The following is a 21205-nucleotide window of genomic DNA, read 5'->3' as shown; positions in this document are numbered from 1 at the left end:
CCTTACCTTTCCATCTGAGGTGGTATTGATCCTGTAGTGGTAAACACGTCCTTCGTACCTGAGCGAGATGGATAGCTGCCCTGGGCTGCTCTCGCTTTCACGAACCAGGAAGCTGCCATTGATGAGGCTGCTCAACAGATACTCCGCTGCACTGCGTGACACTGGCCCATGGTACCATGAATGCTTTTCTAGGCTGTTCACTGGTGTGATGTAGTTGCTCGGTACCCAGCCCTGCCCATTCTTCGAACGTACCTCACTCCATTCACCATTCTGGTTGTAACCCAGGACTCGCAACTTCTCACCTATGACCAGAAAGAAAAAAACAAAATAAGCACAGTGCAATCTGTTGGGTTTCTTTGAGGGACAAACTCATCACAACTAAGCATGGGTTTGTAGCTTAACGATAAAAGTCTGCAGCAGTGGTCTTGTAACTAAACTGCTATATATAAAGTACAAAGTAAAGTTTCAGACAGAATACCTACGGTACTGTTCCCTAATTTATTGCAGTGTGAGTGATGAACTCAAAAAGCTTCCCGTAATCCAGCTTTTTAGACTAGAAAGACTTCTTTTTTCTTGGAGGGATGAGGTTTGTCTCCTTCTTGAAGCCTGAAATGGCATGTGATTTAAAACAGTTCTGCCGCAGGCCGTTCTGATGTATGTACTGAACAGAAATAGAAAAAAATCACTCTGCAATTCTTAATTCTTAGTTTTGCTCCAGTTGAAAGTGCTGAATTCTGTTATCATCCATAATGTAACGTGTTTCCTCTGGCCCTCCCCAAAATAGGTGTCTTGCAGGACCAGTGATTTGGGCAGCCTAGAACAGGAACAAGCGTAGCTGGGCTGGACTGTTCAGCAGTGTCACACAAGCCTGTCTCCGTACTAGGAGAACTGCCCGGCAGGTGGCCCTCCAGCACAAGTGAGACACAGGCCGTCTGCTTAAAATCATCAGTTCAGAGAATAACTTTCTCTAATTGCACTCCTATTCCTATCCGGGGAAGGATTCTGCTTCCTATTTTCTGTTGCTAAGTTTTCAACCTAGTAGCTGCTCTGCGATTTGCAGCCTTACCTTTGGTGATGCTGAGCGTGTTGTCACCGCTTGCTACAAAATCGTAAAGTGCAACAAAGAGATTGGGATCGCTCTCAGTGGCTCCAAGCAGGTTCTCCTTGGAGCTCCATCTGATGGCTTCATTCAGTGCCTGGGGTTCAACATCACAACCATAGGGGCGGTGCAGGGCCTCTGAAGAAAGAGCAGAAAAGTAAATTTGTGTATGATTGTCAATACACCAAAACCCAGCATACAGCACAGCAAAGCTCCTGCTGCATAATGTGCTCTTTATGGAGGGGGAACACCACAGCTACACATCTTAGATCAGTGGTTCTCAATCCCCACCGTGCTGCCTCTTCATTCTATAGGTTACTTCTAACGGGCTGGAGAAGGTGATTAACTACCTATATATCAAGCAGCAAGCTATGTATACACCTTTTATATTTATTTTATTAGATATACTTCTATTTATATACACCTCTCTCTGAAAGTATTTAAGCATTCACAGATAAGAAATGGGTGAGAAATTAAAAGCGCTTTTTTTGACTATGTGAAGTAGTGAAGGAAACCTTTCAACGCTGTTTCATGTCTTTACTGTTTCTGTGTTTGAAGTAGGTAGCCTGGATCTGAAACTGACATTACAAATACAGGTAAACCAGACCAAATTATGACACAAATGAGATCCATAGGTTGGGACAGTAACCGATTCAGTATTAGCAAGAATTACGGTGTTTGTAATACATACAAGACTGTGTAAATAAGAGGTGGAAAACTGACAGGGACAGAAAGTAGTAAGGGCGATGCTAGGTATTTAGCAGCAGTGTTTCTGAATACCCCGCCAGTTCTATTTTGCTGTTTCAAAGGACAACTGATGCAATCTTGATAGTACAAGGGAGTGGGGGGGAGGAATCAGACTTGTTTTATAGACAAAAGAAGAAAGTCCCTACAGTTCCTCTGATGATGAAAAACAATCTAAATAAACAGGGTTTTGGAAAGAACTGTAGTGAAGAGAGGTTTTCCAGGAACATGTAGCAGAATAAATTTCAATATTAAGACAAGAGAAAGAGCAATGATGTGGCTTCATACATTTGGGCTGCTCAAGGAAGCAAAAAAAAAGAAGGTGTAAAAATATAAATATTTTCTCTGATGGCACAACTGACATTACGTTCCCGTCCCAATATATATTACTGAATTCTCTTGCTGAACTTACTTATGGAAACGTACATTGTAAAAGAGATTTCATTAAGTGTATTACATATAAAAAGTCCTCCTTAAAAAAACTGAGGATTTCTTTGCTTTACAATCATTGCTTTGGCCCATTTCTGAGGGACTGAGAGTCAGGCTCAGGATGTTTTTAAGCAGACCACTGCCAGAGAACACGTGTCTGACTACTCCTTCCCCACGCTCCCATGAGATCAACATTCGTGAGCTAGTCTATAAGGCACTTTAAAAGAGAACAAAGAGCTCAAACGCAATACAGGACGGGAAAACTGGGAAGTCAGTGAGACACAAAACAGGAAGAGGCCCGTGCCAAGTTACAGGCAAACATATGCCAAATCTGTGTCACAGGACGGAGCTCAAGCCTGGAAAATGATATTGTAAGGGGTTTCCCAGCATCTATATGCAATTTTTTGACCCTATTGTAGTACATGAGAAAGTAAATACTTGAGGTTTGTTCTGTTTTGTTTTTAAACACGTTAGCTAAGTGGCTTTTGACTGCATTTCTGGTACTTACTCAGTTACACTGCTTGCATCTTGCAATTACTTAATATAACCTACCTCCCAAGCCTTGCCAAAGCTGCTCTCTATCAAGGTTCTCCTGGCAAGAACAGAAGTGACTAGAAAGTAAGCTACCAAAATGTCACTTCTTCGACTTCATTGTCTGCAGATGCAATATTGACACATGGTTCTTGTTCCTAACTTGTTCCTAACTATCAACTGCAACTAGTTTTACAATATACTAACCCATCAGACTGGATGCTATCATGGAAAAGAGAGGAAATCCCAATGCCTGCTCTGCTACCTACATTACAGCATGGCTGCCCACATCCCACTCTAATTTTTTAGGGCTGAGTGTGTGCATATGCATGTCCAGTTTTTAAGCAAAAGGAAATAACACGGGTTCCTAAATCCATCTATCTTTATGGAGTAAAAATACATCTTTAATTAAATAATACATTCTTTATACTCCTACAGTGACTTGCGTTAGAGAGTGTTTCAGTGCCTTAAGCAAAGTCACTCAGCAAATGTGCTGTAGAAGGAATCTGACTTAACGCATCTCTGCTGAGGAGCAAACGCAAAAGTAGGCAGCATTTCCAAAAAACATTCAAACTTTCAGCTCCAAAATGTGTTAATGGTGTTTAAATAACTTGCTTATTTTCAATTACATGTCTGCTGTAATTACATGCATTACAAAATTACATGCATTTGTTCTAAATCAAAGCATACTTCAAGTCTCTTTCTCAAGCCAGAAAAGCTCATGAACTGAGCACTCAACCCTGACTTAACAGACAGCACAGTGAAGCATTTAACCACGCACTGGATGGGTAAGCCTGAAGCAGCCTAGTATCAGCTTAGCTTAGAGCTGCTGCAGCAAATGCCATGACCAGCTAAGCCTGCCCATGGGGAGCCCAGCAGCAGGCACCTCAGCCAAGGCAAAACCAGCAGAAATGCCACCTGCTGCCACGTGCTGAGCAGCTCTGCCCACATGAAACCATTTCTGGTGCTGTCCTGGATTGCCAGCAAGGATTCAAAGCAGGTGTGGGACTACCACCACTTCCTTGGGAGCGCCGGGGAGGCTGGCGCATGTTCTTAACACCCACTTTATGTACCAAAAAAGCCAGCAGAAGTTAATGTCCGATGAGGAGCTTCAATCTCTTAGCTATAGTGCTTACCTAAAAAACACATCACCTAAAAATCAAAAGCTTTTAAGAGTTCATGTCTCACTAACTTCCTCTACTTTCATTTCTAGAGTGGCTTGGATGCTTAAGTAACTGAAGTTTACCCAATATGTATTTACGGGAAATCTACCAGGACATACGAGTACCTATTGCAGGTTGTTATTACATAATAACCTATGCTGCTCAATATGGTGTGCAATCTATACCATCCAATAAGTAAAGATATGGAAGGTCAGGGAAACAAGATAATCGCATAGGCCTTATTAAGGAAACTAAGAAACCCAAAGCATATCACAAATGATACCCCTCCAACTGAATAGCCTGCAAGCTCTGTCTGCACCAAGAGTGAGGAAATGAGCTGGGAAGTTCTGTTTCATATCAGTTCCTTTTAAAGGCTAGCCATAAATCACATATTACCACTTTCATTTCCTATACAATGGAAAACTTACATCATCATTTAGTAAGAGTAATACATAGTCATGCGAGAAGGTTATGCTTCACCCATCTCCTTCCTTTTCTTTATTCCCACAATACAATTTGCTTCTCTCCGGATACGAATGCTTTTCCTATTCAGCCAACATGTAAGGGGTGTTTTGTCCCCCACCCTGTGCTGCCAACACTGCAACTACCAACCTCTTTGGTCCAAGAGCAGGAGGTAGTACACGCTAACTCTTAAATTTTAGAGTCACGTTAAGTGCTGAAGAGGTCTCTATTTCTGAAATGCTAACTGTGTAAATGCTCATAAGGATGCAGCATTTCAATAATCCCCAAACCCAGATAAAAGCAGGGAATCTCAGTCCTGCCCATGGCTGGTCCCATTCTACAAGACAAAGATAGGACTTGAACAGTCCCATACCTTCCTTCTGAAACACTTGGAGAAATACAGGAAAGGGATAGCACAGCATTACATCCCTGAGCATCATACCTGTGAAACTCACGCCAGGCTCAGAAGTTTCCTCACCAAGGCAGCAGAGCAGCTTACCCTCTTTGCCATAGCTGCTGGACTGGAAGAGGACCGTCCCCACAATCATGCTGTGCTCTGCAGCAAGCAGAAGAGGCTGCTTGACACGAGAAGTCCTGGACTGCTACTGCCAGCACAAACGTGCAGAGGATCACTGCTGACAAGGCTGGCGCCAATGAAAAACCAAGTGCTGCCAGCGGGCGAAGGAGAAACTGTGGAAATCGAGCTGCGGGTTAACGTGGTTATTAGCTGGAAGTGAGGGTGGAGCTTCCCAGGGAACGCTAAACAGAGGATGTGGGGAATGGACTGCAAGTTGAAACAAATTTGAGATAAGCTATGAAGACAGAGTTTTGTTCGGCTAAAAGTTGGGCAACAAAGTGTTTGGGAAGAAAGCAAACAGTTTCCTTGGAGAAATTCCTTTGTACAAATTACAAAACAGATCACCCATTAAGGGGACGGCTCAGATTGATTCATTTTTCTACTCCACATACCATTGAGGGACCACTATTTACATGAATCGGCACAGGATGATGTTAATGAAAACATACATCTAAGATGTACAAGCACTGAGCAAGCAAACTCTCTTGAGCATTTCAGAAAGAAACAGAGAGCAAGGGCAATACAGCACTCCCAATCTGAGCTGCATATTTGCTGATTTAGTAAGACTCAGGACAGCTCTCTAAAAGGGCATCATCAAATTATCTCTCAAAAAACACAAGATTTATAGGATGAGTTCTTTAAAAGCCATAGCTGTCTAGCAAAGGCTGTATAGTTTCTAGCAGGACAAGCTCCTCCTAACACGTGGACAAGGAAGGGTTAAAGAACAAGCAATCACCATGGCAGTATCACACCTGGGGGGTGGGTGGGGGCTGCTGCAGAGGGGTATAAAAGGGAGCAGGGAAAGGAAAGTCAATGGTTTGGCCTTTGTAAGGGGAGAGGAGCTGCTGCAGCCCACCAAGGAGGAAGAAGTACAAAAGAAGCGGCATTTCTATAACCCACCATTCTGTAAGAAAGACTGCTGCACCACGTGATGAGGCCTCAGATCAGGCTAAAGGTAAGAAACGAGCAACCTGCCTTATTCCAAATGTTTGCATTTTGTGGATGCGGAAAAACACTGTGTAACTATGGGTATGCTTGTGGTGGTGAGGAGTTGCTTTTCCCTGTATGGTCTGCGATATAAGTTATTTCCTCTACCACCATCGCCTAATGTATGTGGAAAAAATAACTAGACAAAATACCTTGGGATACCTACATACTGTTGTCTTCCTAAAGTTCTGACAAGTGGGTGACCTCTTTCCTTCCTTCTCCAAAACCAAGCTGAGTGAATCCTGCAGCATGCTAGCCAGTAGTTACAGGTTGAGATGCCTAGGGTTTATTTTATCCATTTTCATCTTTGGTTTTGTCTCTTGCAGTTTATTGTTTTCTCCCCTTATTTGCTCCAAGTACTCCTAACTACACTGGTATTAGTACTACCCTTATGTTTCTATTAATACACAAAGAATAAGCAGAATTTGTAGAGAAAAACAATGCAGCCTCATAAACACGTGGATGAACTTTGTGACAAACACACTGCTGAAATGGTACCAGGAAATGGCAAGCTACATGTGGATCTGTGGCTAAATTAGTCTTAGCTGTAATAGTTAATAACCTTAGCTAAAATCACAGATTTACTTCTTAGCTAAAATAAAACAGATGAGTAATTGGTATTTGGAACAAAGAAGGATTAGCAGAAAGGTTGGATTAAGAACGTAACTTGCAAATACATCTACTGACCCTATCAATTTTAGCCTCTGTCAGAAGAGTATCCTCAGGCAAAGCCTAAGGGCTGGCTGGTCTGTTAATGAGCTCCTGATGGGAACCAAGTCATAGCCAGCATTGGCATTGTGGATGAGTAATACCCTAGCTGGAAGTTTCCCCTAACAGGGCAATTCTCTGGCTGCATCCTTCCAGCCACCCTCCTGAAGGCATTCCTCCATGGGCAGGATATGGAGTGTCCCTGCACAGTGTGTAGCAGTTCAGAAGGTCCTGTCAAATGCACTCAGGCAGAACAAAATCAGGCATCTTTCTACCTGAGCATCATTTCTTTTACAACTGATTTTCCTAGATAGTTATTTTGTAGTACTGTAGGCCGTCACCTTGACATCTGCATCCACCACATCTGCATCCTGTTCCTATTCCCTTCGCAGTAAGTGCACAATATAAAATCTTAATTCTGGTGTACTTAACTTCCTCGGTGGAAGAATCCACCTTTCAGGCACAGCAGCTCTTCCCAGCTCTTTAGACTATTCCCTGTGGTGTCCTTCAAAGCAGTTTCCTGAGAGTGGTTGGGTACCCTTCCTGTACAACTTAAATCATCCACTTAGAAACATTTCTCTGTTCTTCCAGCAGTGGGAAGAAGTTGAATAAAAGGAAATCTTGCTGACTATGCTACTTTGAAAAATATATAGTTCAGGGAGCTTCTAAAGCTTCTAACAAATCTGCTGTACTCTGAATTTCTGAACCAACTGTTGATGTCTTTTAAACAAAAGAACGTGTAAATGGAAATACAGCTCTGAAAAGGACTTGGTGTTGCTTGGAGCAGGCCAAAGTGACTAGTTTGTCAATGGAAGGAAGACGGACAAAGTAAGGGTTATAGGGTGGGTAAATCCTGGTTATTGCATACAGTCTCAACCTGGTATCTTAGCATTTTACATCAAAAAGCATGGGGGTGGGTGTGTATATACACACGCACGGTGTTCTATCTCCTGGCTTCTTACAGTCCTTTTTCCACAAAGGGACACTTGAACACAAGCCCACCAGGATTCCTGCATGTACCACATCTTTATTTTCACTTTGAGTTTTTAAACTAAATACCTATATAAATATCCATGATGCTTATTTTACACACAGGCTCATTTTATATGCTTGCTTTTAAGACTATCAAAGAACAGGTACTGGTCAACTTAAAAGCATAGAACGTAGACCATCAAGTAACTAAAGACGGCTAGTACAATTGGTATTTTCCACTGCATCTTCAAAACATGTATCACTTTACATCACTAGACTTCAAGATCTTTACCCAGCTTGTTAGTGGGAGGATTTCTGCCTTAATGAATACAAGGAAACAAAATTGATAACACAGCAGCAAGCGGGTTTCCTATTTTGCTGACACGATTGGAAAAGTATCAAGTTCTACAGTAGCTTTGTTTCTGAAGCCAAGTCTCAGCGTTTCCTACTAACCAAATATACTCAAGGCAAACTACATACTAAAAAGCAAACCAATGCTGAACAGGCCAAGTTCCTGCTGTCTAATAATGTGGTGGCACAGAAGCAGACCGATGAACTTTCTTTACCCTGTAACAGACTTCAGCCCTTACCTAAATGGACCACCTAGTCTTTCTGCTGACACACATGTGGCCATGAAAAACACCAGTTTAAATGGGACAGACAGCTCACATACAGCTCTGGTAAAATGCAGGCAACCTAACTAAATGCCATTCCTAGGTGTTCCTCTCCTGCAAGCAACCAGACTCTTAATAACGTGGTTTGCTTGAGCTGAGCACAGATCCATAGTTAGCCTTTGGGCCTCCCACAGAGTGGTGCAAGGTTTAAGCAGTGTAAACAACCCACTGAATAAAGCCAAGAAATACAGCTCCAAGCCAAGAACTTGGGATGGGCAAGGAATAGGTTTCTATTTATGGTACCATGCTGGGACAGACTGAATGGGAGGAGGCTTCAGAATCAGTGACAAAATTGCATCATGAACAGCTCACATCATATAAAAAGAAACATTTCAAGCCAAGCTGGTGGCAATGCCTTGCCTCAGTTATCAAAATATATCTTACATAGAAAAGGTTAATAAAAGGGATCTTTGGTATCAGAGACAAATATATGGAGAAACTTAAAAGCTCTCCGTACACCTCAACTCTTAGGAGCAGATTTATTTTGCAACATGACAAACTGCTGCATATGATATTCCTCTGCACTTATTTAATGGTTAAAGTGGTGGGACTTTACCTAGAAGACGTGATTTTTTAGCTAGCCTGAAACAAAATTCCAAGGGAAGACAAGGTTTGGTTTTTTGTGTTACTGAATTTTACTTGGTAGGATGAGGCAGACAAATTGATCTCTATTTAGTTACACCAATGTATGAAGAATTCAAGACATTGTCTGTCTACCTGAACATTACAAGAGATTAGCTATGTTAAGATTTAAAATAAACAAAAACAAAACCCACACAAACCAGTGTTGACAGAAGGAACCGCCTGCCTTCTGTTTCACTGGTTCCAGTTAGGCTCACCATTTTTATTAATAATATCAGACAAAGAGAGGCGTCCCTCAGCTCATTCCTTTGCTCAGATGTCAGTGACACACACGTATACCACTTCTCCCAGTATCAACCCAGTGCAGCACTTCCCTACCTTTTTCATCAACTAATTTCTGGTAAACAAGTATCTTTTTGGCACAGAATCCAGTATAAAATAAATCAAGCTTAAGCTCCAAAGTATTCACGTGAAAACCTTCATTCATTCCTTTCTGAATCCAAGAAGCACAATTCTCTTCATAGATCAACAACTGTCTAGGCTGTAAGTGACCAAACCTTCTATCAAAGCATACGGTAGTGTTGCTGTTTTAAGAGAGAATTTCAAAGTAGACTAAGTATTGAGCATCTTCAGTACGAATGCTGCTAACTCAATAGACTGGCTCTCACTACCTTTTAAGATTCTGTGTCCTCATAGAACTCTGGCAGGAAAGTTGCTCTGGGATATATGCAGCTAGCAAAATGATGCTGGTTTTACATGCATTTAAAGAACACTTTAGGGTGAGGGACTCATGTAAACCCAGGAGAGCTGGGCCTAAGCTATTAAAAGGTACAATGGACATTTCCTGTCACCGGTACCGGCAAGGGCCAGTAGTCACTCAAGTTACCAGTATGACTACTTGAATGGGCCTCTAGGTGAGGAACCAAAACCCAACAACACAACAGAGAAAAACACTCCCTGAAATGAGAGATTCTAAGGCAGGTACAATTATATACAAAAAGAATTTTAGAACAAAAAGCTACAAATGTAACTTCTTTGCAAAATCTTGAATACTGTATCAAAGTGTTTACCTTAATTACTGAGGTTTTATTCAGCTCCTATGAAGCTACTCAGCTTTGCAGTTGCTGGTATCTAGAAACAAGTAGTGAGACCACCAACTTCAGATGTTCTATATTACATACCTCTTTCCATTGAGCGCCGAGGTGATGAAGTTGTAGGCTTTGTTCCTCTGAATCCTGCCTATAGTAGAGTAACAATTCCCACAACGACAGTTTTGGGGAAAGGAGTGCTACGAAGGGACAACCGGAATTCAAAGGTAACTGGGAAACTGTATACGTGTAGATCAAAAGTCTATTTGACATCCTTCCTCTGTCATAGTAAGTTCCAGTAAACCTCTCTACTGTGAAGGGTAAGGAGGATTAGGTCACCCAGTCCTTCTCCAGGAAAGGTGGGATGGCCAAACATTATGACAGCTTACAGCAAGTCATTTAGCACTTTTTTTAATCGGCACTTTGGGAGAAAAGTTGCTTAATGTGGATTACGCTTCACTCAAACAGAATTTCTGATGAGTTGTTAATACCGGCCAGATCAAAGTCAAGATACTATCTGCTTCTTAGCAAATCGAATTAATAGTCATTTACTCACAGTGTTAAGAAAAACATTTGAAGTAAGAGCTCTTCTGCAAAAAGACTACTTGAAAAATCATGGCTCAACTAACCTCTAAGCAAGCCAGAAATACCTACATTAACAAAGTCTAGCTGGCAAGAGGTTTATTTTGCAGATGTAAAGCACCAACTTATCAGACTTTTGAGTTAATATGACATAAATGTCCAAACTGCTCTCCAAGTAACATAGTTACATCTTATTGGAAGTCTTCCAGTGTTAGGTACTCTCCTTAGACTCGGCACCCGAACAATGACCACATTAAACTGTTCCTCAGCTGGCTTTTTGAAGTTTATTTTTAGCCTTTCTAGTTAAAAAGTAAAACTTGGAAGAAGAGGGTAGAGACTACCTCACTGACTTGTAATCTCGGGAGTGAAAGAAAACGTCGATCTAACCGCCCAAATTTGAGTTGATGTCACATCTTGAGGCCCAAGTAATTATTTTTACAAGTGCCTTGGACAGGCAGCACTGCTTACCTTCTGGAGGATATTCGGAGGGCAGCGCTCCCCAGGTGAGCTGATATAGCTTCAGTTTCCAGTACATGAGTTAATTTTTTAATGGAATCCCAAAATGCTTGTTAGCACAGATGCGACTTCTCAGTTCCATCCACCCACGCTGAATATGCAGCAACTGCCAAAGCTACACAGTACTTCTGGTTGTTTTTTTTTTTAAAAAAAATCTCTAGCTAAAAATAAATCACAAAACTGTCAACCTCATTTGTCAGCAACCAATATGCTGTTCAAGCATTGTCCACAGCCATTTTCTTCTCTTGAACAAAGAAGGGGTTTCCTTTTTAAGGTATTTACTTCGTTTGAGTAAAATACTCTCGTGATCTTGCCTCCTTTGAAATATATTTGTCTTAGAAAATAAACCAGCATTTCCTTTCCTCCAAGAAAAGCCAAGCTTTAGCATGAATACTTGCCCAAAAATTGTATGCCATTTTGTTAATGTCAGAACCAGGGAAAACTCTTAATACGGATGCTTATCAGGAGATCCCCAGAGTCTGGCATTTGCCTGAGCCCTGGCTGACGGCGTCTTAACTTCTCTTGCTCCTTCTCAGACCTGCAGGCTGATTCACTTGGGGGGGGGGGGGGGGGGGGGGCAGTGTAAATATGCACGTATGAAGTCCAAGAAACACGTCCGTTGCACTAAACTTAGCTACTGGTTCTGTGCTGCTGCCCGTTGGCAAACGCCAGGCGCTTGTCATTGGCTCGGCTGAGCAGACAAGGGCCTCCATTCACCAGCGCCGTGTCCAACAGCTGCTAAATAACCAGGGTAACACGAATCCCGGCCACGGCAGAAGGAGAATTCCTAGCCCAGCACCGACAGCTTTGCAGTTTTAGGCTGTGTCACTGCATTTGCTTTTACAAATCTAACAGCAGTGCTAAGCCCTCGTGTGTCTGAGGCCAGTATTAAGACGAGAACGTACTCACTGAAATAACAATTTTGGAAAATCCTTTCCGGGTTATGGCAGAATTAATACAGCTTTGAAGGAACAGAAACTACAGTCAGACTGAGAAAGTTCAATACTCCTATTCTAAAGGTAATCAAAGCTACAAAAAGTCACTGTTTGACTTGCTGGTGTCGTAGTAAAGCCAGTTTTATTGAACAAGGATAACTAGAAATGAATAGACAAAGATTATGAATAAATGGATCTGGATTGAAAATGCTTATGTAATTCTGTAGGTTTGTGATGGATATTACTCAGTAGATCTGATATTTTTGGACAAAATAATAAAAGAAACCCAGTGTTTTTAAAATAATTAATTGAAGGGAGGTAAGACTAGCCAATATATTCAATGGAAGGAATTTTATGCAGCTAAGACAGAAACATTCATTATATGTATGCCTGCTACTAAAGTGGTAGCATCTACTATGAAGTCAGGCATTGAGATAAGTTTTTCTTTTTAGGAAGTACAAGTACTACTTGTAAACATCAAAACTCTAGAACATTTAAGGGAAGTATGATAGGAAAAACAAGTCCTGCCTCTTGAACTCAGCAGAACACTTCAGAATGTCACAAGCAAGTCAGCTAGCTGACAACTGGGATTCCTCAGGCATGTAACATCACTGTACTGGGTCACTTACAGCCCAGCATCCTGCTGTCACCATTGCCAATAGAAGTTGCCTGGGGAAAGGATAATGATATTATTCCAGAATATTTTCCAAGCCTCCAACATGTTGCAGCTCAAGGTCTTTCTGAGCCAGAGCTGGCGTTGCAGTTAAACTTCCTGATAGGCTTCTTCCACTATTTTGTCCAGTTACTGTCTGAAGTAGTGCAAACTACACTCATCACAAACGGTATCCTGCTGCAGTGTTGTTAATAGCTCAACTGCACATCGTGGAATAATGTGGAATAAAGGCTCTTACTTGTTTTGAACACATCTGCTAGTTTCGTTTGATGATCTTCAGTCTCTACAGTGATGAACCCTGAACAATCACTACCTGTTGGTGCTTTCCCTGTCACTTGTGATTTTTATAGGCCTTTATCTTATTCTACCTAAGCTACCTTTCTACCAGGCTAAAGAGTTTGTCTTAGGCAGTCTGATGATGTTGCCTTTGGTCACCTTTAAACAGTCCTCCTTTTGAGTTTTTTCTAGTTCTACTATACCTGCCCCTCTCCAGATAACTAGATCAGTATTACACGCAGCATTCAAACCATAACTTTGTGCAGTGACAGAACGATCTATTTTTCTATTCCCAATGCCCTGGTTTCTGGACTATCATTCTAAATGTTGTCACGATACAGTCATATTCCAGCTTAAAGATTTATTTTTATTGTTATAGTAGTCAGCTCTGAGCTAAATACCTCACATGCAAAGCTAGAACCGTTTTCCTCTAAGTACCACCTTCCATGTGGTTACACTGAGTCTTGTACCACTTCTTCAGCCTGGAACCTTCTCCAATTCTTCAGTCAGTTTTTGCCTCTAGTGTCTTTAATAACTTAATAATATTAGCAACTTTACCACCTTGCTATTTGTTTTCTTCCTCTTTGCATCATTTGTCCTAGTCTCATAGCAGATTTTAATTAAACAGTTGAATTGAAGAACAGTTAGAAAGTTGAGTGAAAGACATTTTCTTTATTCCTGTTTGATAGCTGCTTCACTTCTAGCACCATTTCACTAAACAAAAACCAATAATGTGTTCCAGCAAGTTATATGCTACAATCAGTGTTTAGTACAGTGAATGACCTGGTTAAGTATCATCAGATACTGCTGTCTTATGGTGAGGCGCACTTGACAAAAAAAAAGACAAAAATTACTTTGCAAGGGAAACTGCTGGACTAGAAGACTGGTTAAAGAAGGTGTAATTGGCTCCAGGGAGAAATATTCCAGGAGATGGGAAACCTGAATATGCCTGCATGCAAACAGAGCAGAAACATCCCATAGATAATGTTTTTTCTACTAATTTGTTTTCAGAGCAGTAAAGAAAAGCAAACAACGTACAACAGCATGGAAATGAGTGACTTAATTCCCCAGAAATGTTAGCCCACATCTTTTGACTAAGTTAGACTGCCATTTCAAAACCAGAAACCGCATGGAAAATGCTTAGATTAACCTTAAATTAGGCCAGATTCTGATCTATAGATGAATAAACATCATAAAAAGAGGTAGCTGCAATTCCAGACTCACCTAATAACTCATCAAAAGACAAATCCCCACCAGAGCCAAGCTCTGTTGCCAACTTACAATGCTAACCTGAACACTAACAGTTTGTCTTTCTATAACACTTCAAAATAACACTTCAAACATTTCCCCCCCTTGCGCTAGGGAAATATGGAAGAGGAAAACAGTTGTATGGATTTATCCAGGATTGTAAAGGGCTTTGAGGCAATCCTAATGAAACGAAATCCTATTTTATTGAATTGGTACCACAAAACCATCTATTCACCTGGCATAAGAAGAGACAGACAACATAAGCTATATTGTAAGAGTCAGGCAGGCTTCTCAAGACAGGATTATGCACACTAACTTAAAAGCAAGCTAAAATTAACAGTGAGAGAGGAAGGGACGAATGCCACCTTTAGCCCTCTCAAAATGCAAATATTCCAAAACCAACACATAGACAAGTGTTCTTTTGGACTACTTCAGTGTGCAACTGAATGAAATACAACAGAGTGCTACTCCCTCAGTTCCAACCAATCTATTCGTCTCTTGTTCTGATTTTTCATCTGTTGTTTATAGGTTTTTGAATTGAAATACAAAATGACAAAGTATCTGCTATCATCTAAAACAGATCCAGCAACTAGAAAAAGAAAAAAAAAATTGTCAGTTGCTTGCCACACAATTATTTAACTAATTTTTTCCTGTTCAGAGGGTAAAACAATGTTGACAGTCAGGGAATAATAACCCACTACCAGTTATTTAAAGAGCCTTCCTCCCACTTAATACTGGCATAGCTGTCTGAGACATCTCTCCTGCTGCCAGTATTTGTGGTGGTACGACTGGGATGCTCAGAGTAGGTTGGTCGATATATTGTCAGCTGGTTTTAACCAAAGGTTACTCTAGCCTCTATTACTGCTTCTGCCTTTGGGTGCCACCTCCCCCAATGCTTAATTTACTCCATTTACTATATATATTCTCAGGGAGGAAGGAAGAGGGAAAGGGCTGGAAATTCCCAGTGGGAGGTCTAACATTGCAGCTCACTCAGCAGTTCGTTTCCTCTCACTCTGTAAAGTACTGGTTAGCTCCTAAATTGCATCCATCTACATCATCAGCTTTTGTGGATTTTACTGTGCATGGTAACATTTTTCTATAGAGACAAGGAGTACAGCACACCACAGACTGGGAGGACACTTCAGTATTACCTTGCCTCCTGCGGCACTGATAGTTTTTACGCCTGCAATGGTAACATTGACAAGTAGAAATGCACAGAAAACTGCCATTCAAGTTGATACGAGTCATCACTGATACATAACATGTGAACAAGGCAAAAATATGTTCTTAGGTCACACAAATTGGAGAAATCAATCCATTCATATGGTGTACAGGATACTTGCAGCCACAGGAGGAATGGTATCTGTACTCTACTATCACTATTAATCAAAGAATAGGGAAATTAACGAAGATTAAGTGCAAGATGACTTAACCTAAGCTAGAAAATAAGGTCTCTGACAAAAGAACATTAGCTGCACTCGGTTTCTTGGCAAGATTTTTGCCAGTTGTGCCGTACAGCTTGCTTTGAGGGAGGTATGTGAAACTGCTTCTGAGTCCAGGAGTGTTGTTTTATGAAATGGAAATTTTGAATTGAGATTGAAACCGAAGCCTAACTGTGACACCCAGAAGGGACCTTGCTTGCAGCGTCCCCATGTCTTCCAGTTTGAAAGGCCAAGAAAGGTCCCTTTATCCTGTTAAATTAAGGTAATTTTTTTTTTCTCCTAAATTGACAGAGTTCCACCTCATTCCTTCTTCCTCCTACTCCACAGAAAAACATTCCCAGTTGTTGCCGGCTTATATAGGTTGTGGGGACAGCTGACTGCTTGGATTACACAGGGCTATATTGTATCCCTTCAAGAACCAGCCACACTAAGTGCTTTCTCTGGGACCAGGGCTCACTACTGGGCTGTGCCAACACACCAGGTGCTGTCTTGAAGTTGGAAATTCCAAGACAACAGGCAGTCCTGCAAATGCTCCTCTCAAAATCATTCTCTCTTGAGCCTCTTACAGTACAAATCTACTCCCAATCAGATACCCGAATAACCAAAAGCATGGTGAACTTGTACTCCATTCTGGCTTAGCCTCTTAAAGCAAAGGGGCAGAATGCCGTCTCCTGCCTTTTGTCCAGGTACTGGAAACTAAAGAAGCCCTGGCTTTTGGTAGCTTGGCAGAAGATTTCCCAGTTACATTAATACTATTTACAGCAGTTACCTATGGCCATCCTGTACTTGAATGTTTTCAAAATAACTGTAGCTCTCAGTGCAGTAGTTGGAAAGAAATACACTTGCCAAACCATGCAGACACTGCTTCCAGCCTAGGGCTTCTCTGTCCCATCCTTATGGAGACATCTTATTTAGCGCTACTGCAAGATGGTCAATTGCTGCCAGCTTCCTGAGATGCCACTAAACCATGCCTTTTAGGGCATTTCCCTATTGGAATTCCATGCTGTTGTGACATGTTACTTTAACTCTCAAATTTCTTTGAAAAAGTACCCTTGTGGTAAACTACAACATATGCCTCAGCTGAAGAGTTACTACTCTGCAAGCAACAGAGCATCCAGAAGCAGTTACAAATAACTTCAGACTGAAAGGCGCTACACCATGTTGGTTTAAAATAGGTCTTTCAGCTCAGAAGAACTTTACAGAACCAGAAGCTAATGAATATTTGAAAGTATTTGAAGGGTCTTTAGAATTAATGACATGTTACCTGCACAATCTACATCATTGCCAGAAACAATCTTACCATTGCTTTCAAGCTACTTAAAGCCAATGTAAGTGTGCTGCATGGGCTGCTTGGAAGTAACAAGATCCTGGATAGGTTATAGAACTGAGCAGATGCCAAAACTGTCAAAAACAGTGAGGGAAGTGAGGCAAGGAAAGATGTTTATATGGACACATTACTGCTTCAAGATCTAAGTCTCTTGCAATCTAAAATAAACCATACAAGCATAACAATGTTAAATTTTTATAAAGCCTGATGGTTAGTCCCTGAAAAACTGAAGCAAGAGCTGAAATTCAGAAACCTGGAAACACACAGCACATTTAAACTCCTCCAGCAAGGATGCTGAAGCTCCTGCATGAAGCATCAGCAGAGATGCTGGGGCAAACACCCTTTAAGGTCGTGCTTTCATCATGAACAGCAGATTGCCTGTGTCCCCCCCAAAAAGAAAACCTCTGAAGCACCCACAGAGACCAATGGAGGTGAATCCATGAAGGTGAACAGCACACAAATCAGTGACTGAAATACAGAAGATGACAGCCTGGAGAATATCCAGCACAGACCTACAAAAAGCATGAATTTTGTGGGGGTTTTTTCCTTCACTAAAATACGAGTAAACTAAACATGCAGGGTCAAACCTCAGGTTCTAAAGCCGGAAAAGCTGAGTAATAGCAAACATCAAATTATCATGATCAAATACATCAAGCAGAATCAGCCCTCAAAAGGACTGACTAATCTAGGTTGTCATATTCTCTTGTGACGCCAAATGTGACTGTTTAGTAAAAACTTGTATATTGAGAATTGGGTGTAACTAAAATGCAGCAAATTACCAGTGTAAGAACTTAATTCCTAATTACTAGAGAAACTAGACTAACAGATTTATTCACAGAACTGAGCCTCTTTTGGCAGAAACAGCAGTTAAATAATCCATTTGATTATCCAACTCTAAGTTCACACCTAGGTCAGCAGCCTGAAGGACAGCCAGCCTTTTCCTCTAGCTGTCAGTCTCACCAACGCAAGGACTGCAATGAAGAGCTGCTGTTATGGCCACTGGGTAATAATCAGCTTTTCATTCAAGACATACACGTATGGCCATTAATGCCAAGAACTCTGTGACCACTGAAGTAAAATAACGGTTACAAAATCCCCACCCTTAAATCAGATAAGAGGTGATCCTATTCTTAGAAAATTAGAGAAGTAACCTCTTATGAAGAGATAACTGCCTTTGACTCTTTAAGCATATCTGAGTTAACACATTTCTGAATTTCAAAGATTTCTAAAAGAACAAATTTCAGGGTCTTATTTCAGATAGCAGCCTTGCTAAAGAAATACAATGCAAAGTGTATGTGTATAACCTATTAGATTATTATTTTTTTTTTAGTAATCCTAAACCAGATTCATCAAAGCCCTCCCCAGACATAAAAACAAAACCACTGAAATATTTCGCTAAGGTCTTGAGGGTGCAGACTGAGCATGTGGCTAAATGAACCCAGCAAGCAGCTGCTGCCAGGTCTGTGGCTGTTTCCCCTGCTCCCAGCTGCCTCCTTGGCTGCTTCCCATGTGCTCGTACCCACCGCGTTCATCTGCTGTGCAGCGACCTGGGTCGGGAAACCAAACCAGCACTTCAGAGTTTTCTGTTGGTTTAGCTCCCTGGACTGGCTCACCACAGGGTCAGACAAGAACCAGTCCTGGTAAAGACGGAGCACAGTGGTGGTGGGGACAAGCTTCTCTTTTGACACGTTTTCATCAGTTAAGCCTTATCATATTGTAATTCAGACAACCAGGATATAAACAGGCTGTATCCTTTAAAAGTTTACTTCAAGATTAAGTATTTCCTAGATCAAGTTATAACCCTCTCCATAACAGAAAAAAAATAATAATGCAGCTATTCTTAATTTGAAAATTCCTAGTGAACCTTTTAGAAATTACGCACTGTGAATATTGTAGACAGCTTATTTGTAACAGACTTCACGCTACTGGTATGGCTACTGCTGGCCCCATTAGGGGGAAATTACATTAGACACAACAGATGCATGCTCTAGCAGCTGGACTGAAACTAAATGACTCACCCAATTAAAATATATGGAATCTAATGACTTCTAAAGCAAGGGCAGGGCTTCCTACATAATGACAGGTACAATATAATTATGGGGAAATGGACAGTCTTGGCTTTGTTCTTAATACATGAAGGTGTCTGCTGTAATCTAAGACAAATACATAAAATGCAGGTCATTCCTTTAAACTGGGGAGGAAAAATATTCAGGTCTGGGTGTGGAGGTCTCAAACCAGTTTTATTGGGCATTTTGCCAATGTTATGAAAGCAGTATATCATGTAAGGGTGGTAGCCTCCTCAAGGCAAAAAGTACAACTGGAAAAATCAGCACGTGCAAAAAATGGTGCAACGTGGACAGGGGAGAAGAGGAAGGAGAACTGAGAGCACACCGGTGGAGCACAGAAAAACACTATAGTCTATGTGAGCATTATTTATGTTTAGAGAGATGTGGCATCCGCGCAGCTCAGACCACCAGAACTCCACTTCAATAAAAAGGTTAGCATTATCCTGACAACTTCAATGGGGATACGTAGCCCTTACAACCATCATTAGAGATTTACAAAAAGAAGCACTTCAAATAACTCCTTACCCTAATTAAGATTCATAAACTGAGCTTTCTGCAGCTGTTGAGATTCATCTCCTGTTTTTGTCCGGAGGTTTGGGGTGGGGATCGTTGTGGAGAGCACAGACCCTGGCAGACACAAATGCTAACTGCGCAGCTGTCTTTGGAGGCACGCTGCTGAAAGGACTCGGCATTCCTCCTCAGAGCTCAGGCCTGAGATGCACAGTCATATTTTTATCAGATTTCACACTGCATGAGTGCTAACATACAATGTTGAGAGTGAAGACATCCAGTGATGTGCCTGTTCTTTTATACAAGAGGCAATCAGGAAACAGCAGCATGAGGATCTCATCCCAAGCAGTGAAGTCTTCCTAAATCTAGATAATTGTTATCCAGACAAGATGCAATATTTTCCCAATGAGAATATGAGTTCTAGTAAGACTTATTCCAAACCCTCTAGTAGGTAACAATCTAGCCTGCTCAGACATCTACAACTAAACAATAAGATCCACAATTTTTGCTGAAACACTTTCTTAATAATTTAAGAAGAGAGAAAGACTATGTACCAGATCCCAGGCTTCTGCTGAGGCTGTACATGTTTTGTTGGCGACTACCCTCACCAGTGCTAATTATGCTGTACCCTTCACCAGCAGTAAATGCTGGCTCTCACACGCATTAAATTCACAGCCTACAGAACATTCTCAAGTCAGGGCATGCTAATATTATGACTTGATACTACATGAGATATTTTTGTTGCACTTGATACATAGAGTGCTTCACAGTTTTGGTATTTTATTCTCTTGACAGTCCTACAGAGTAGGGTAAAAATTGTACTACGCAGAAGATCTAAAGCAAGGAAACAAAGTCATTTGCTAAATATCAGACTAGGGCAGAGCAGGACTCAAACTGGTGTTGATTAGCTATCCTTCCTGAAGTGCAATACTTGGAGCTTTCCTTACAAAATCCTTTCAGTATCTCCCTAATGAGTAACACTTTCAATTAGAGACACGCAACACTGAAAACAGCTACTGCCTCAACTACTGATGTTCTCTAAACAAAAACTCCTACGCTTCATCACACTAATGAAGTAGCAATAAAACAAGTAGCTTTACATTCAAGCATCAAAAAAGGGAAGAAAATCTGTCACAGCATAATAGAAAGCCTCTACTGTCCAACTTGGAAAAGGAAAACATGGTCCTGAGGAAAGGGTGCTGCATCAGTAGTTCTGCTAGAGACCTGCTGCATAAGCCATTTTGTGTACTCATGCCTCTCACTTAAAACACTGTCTTCCTTTTATAAACTTACTACTCTACTAGTGTGTAGGGGGGCAAGACTAAATAGCTAACTACTACAGAAAATAGTTTCTTAACTGCAGGGATTTTTACTCATGACACTATCTCATTTTTTTTAATATTTAAACAAAGATAGTACCTTCACGAGCATGAAACCATTTTCTTCTATTCCTGCTTATCTGTACTCCTTGTTTTAGAGCTGGCATACTTTGTCTGTCAGCAAAGGCAAGGAATTTGGGAACAGTTTCCCCAGGAGCAGACACAGTCAGATAGACTGTGCATCACCTGTCTCATTTTCAGACCAGACATGACTCCAAATAAAGATACAGGCAGA

General features: G+C 41.2%; 1 protein-coding gene across 2 annotated transcripts in view; it reads right to left on the bottom strand.

Moving 5' to 3' along the window:
- Window positions 1–21205, bottom strand: part of ABL2 (ABL proto-oncogene 2, non-receptor tyrosine kinase) — a 49956-nt gene that overhangs the window by 15326 nt on the left and 13425 nt on the right. Inside the window, exons 1-3 of one of the 2 annotated variants that reach the window (XM_056355923.1) lie at window positions 4871–8708; window positions 1067–1237; window positions 7–302 (exon numbers count right to left, since the gene is read on the bottom strand). In XM_056355923.1, the coding sequence (XP_056211898.1) occupies window positions 7–302; window positions 1067–1237; window positions 4871–4976 (573 nt within the window). In that variant the 5' untranslated portion in view covers window positions 4977–8708. Of the gene's footprint in view, window positions 1–6; window positions 303–1066; window positions 1238–4870; window positions 8709–21205 lie in introns of those variants that run through there. The other variant, XM_056355922.1, reaches the window with a different exon arrangement.

This window comes from Falco biarmicus, chromosome 11 (genome assembly GCF_023638135.1).
Source record: "Falco biarmicus isolate bFalBia1 chromosome 11, bFalBia1.pri, whole genome shotgun sequence".
In the NCBI taxonomy this organism is placed as follows: domain Eukaryota; kingdom Metazoa; phylum Chordata; class Aves; order Falconiformes; family Falconidae; genus Falco; species Falco biarmicus.
This window is presented reverse-complemented; position numbering and strand designations above follow the sequence as displayed.